At 58.0% G+C, this 1,848-nt stretch overlaps 1 protein-coding gene across 2 annotated transcripts in view; it reads left to right on the top strand.

Moving 5' to 3' along the window:
- ARHGAP39 (Rho GTPase activating protein 39) overlaps positions 1 to 1,452 on the top strand; it is a 27,600-nt gene extending 26,148 nt beyond the window's left edge. For both annotated transcript variants that reach the window (XM_006775126.2, XM_006775127.2), the window contains one exon: positions 21 to 1,452. In XM_006775126.2, coding sequence (XP_006775189.1) covers positions 21 to 215 — 195 coding nt within the window. In that variant the 3' untranslated portion in view covers positions 216 to 1,452. The remainder of the gene's footprint in view (positions 1 to 20) is intronic.
- Positions 1,453 to 1,848: the final 396 nt, after the last annotated feature.

The raw sequence follows: 1,848 nt of genomic DNA on the forward strand, positions 1-1,848 counted from the left end.
CCAGCCACTGCCTCCCGCAGGTATTCGTGCAGCCTGCCAATGTGGCCATCACCAAGATGGATGTAAGCAACCTGGCCATGGTGATGGCGCCCAACTGCCTGCGCTGCCGATCCGAGGACCCGCGCGTCATCTTCGAGAACACTCGCAAGGAAATGTCGTTCCTGCGCGTGCTCATCCAGCATCTGGACACCAGTTTCATGGAGGGCGTGCTATAGCGCGTGGGCTGAAGGACCGAGGGGGGGGACAGAGCCAGGCTCGGTGCACCAGGGCAGGGGAGCACGTGGGGAGGGGGGAGGGAATGCCCCAGCCATGGAGGTAGCATGCCAGGCTCCAGCCACGCCCGACCCAGCCCTGGAACATCACCCCCCTCCCCCAGGACTCAGCCAGGGTAGAGGGACTTAGAGAAGGGTGCCTCTGACTCCACCTGCCTCATGGCCAGTTCAGAGCTACTGCCCCATCCCCCACCACAAGCCAGCCGTGGGTCAGCCCCAAGAAAGTGCCTTCTGTTTCCTGGAGCCAAGTGACACTGCCCCACCCGGGCATTGAGGGCACCAGCAGCCTCCCAGGGGCTCCTGTGCTCAGCCTGGGCCTGGCTTGGGCCCTCCCGGGTCGCCTCTCTCTCCCTCATTCTTCTGAGCTGCAGTTTCCTCCCTCCCCAGCCCCCATTCCCTAGCCACCTGTGGCCTCCAGCATACTAACTGCACAGGAGTTTGGGGGCTCCAGGGCACTGAGCTATCCAACATCAAAGCCTGGCCCAGGCAGAGCCCGGCAGGCTATCTCTGGGTGGGGAGGGACCCCCAAACCAAAGTCCTCTGGGGGGGGACAGGCGTGGGCAGGCATTCTTGGGGCAGGGTGGGGGAGGGACGAGAGTATTTTTCTTGGTGTAACTATAAATTCAGAATCTATCCTGCAGCCCAACCCTCCTGTGTATAGAGATATAGAGGGAAAGATATAAGAACTACATTTGCTAATGACATAGTTTTAACCCAAATGCTATTTATCTCCAAGCCATCCTAACCTGTCCTCTGTGCAGAGCAAGTTATCATTCCTTTTTCTTCTCTACTTCTTGGCTTCTGACCAAAAACCGGACCCTGCACCTCCCCAGGGGGAGAGGGAAGGAGCTGAGGGCGCCCAGGACTGCCCTTCCTGGAGGCCAGAGCTGGGGAGAGGGGACCCCTAGACTCTCAGTTTGTACATTTTCCATTTTGGAATTTTCAGTTTCAATTATAAAACTTAATTTCTCCCCAGTTTTTATATATATATATATTTTTAGAGTTGAGTTTTTATTTATTAAAAAAGCCCGGCCCTGCAGAAGCTCGGGTACCCTTGGGTGGTGTGTCCTCAGTCGGGTGATTTTGGGCCCGAGTGGGGCGACCTAGCCACAGACTTTTGCTCTGACGCATGGACTGAAGAGGTGACAACTGTGTGAATAAAGTACATGTGGAAACTTGGGCCCCATGGTCACTGATGTTCCTAAGGGTGTCCGCGGGGGTATGGCCAGCCGGTTGCTGGTAAGGGCGTCTGGATGGACAGGCCGAGGAGAAATGGGCCACCTGTGGTCACTGGGGTAACGGACTTGACCCCGAAAACCCAGCAGGATTACCCAGGGGGGTTGGGCCTTTTCTGATCCGCCCTCCCCCAACTCGGCACAGGCTTCTGGACAGTTGGTTCAACTCTTTATTCAGCACCTGGTTGACACCCAGACTCTGCTGCACCGAGCTGGCTTCCTAGGGAGCGGGGAGAAGGCAGGCACGTGTGGGCCCGCCTGCACCCCACCCGCATCTGACCACAGGGCGGGTTGCCCGACAGGCCCAGAAAAGGAAGTGTCCGGGCCGCGGGAGCCGCCAG

The sequence above is a fragment of the Myotis davidii genome, unplaced genomic scaffold (genome assembly GCF_000327345.1).
Source record: "Myotis davidii unplaced genomic scaffold, ASM32734v1 scaffold1509, whole genome shotgun sequence".
Lineage (NCBI taxonomy): Eukaryota > Metazoa > Chordata > Mammalia > Chiroptera > Vespertilionidae > Myotis > Myotis davidii.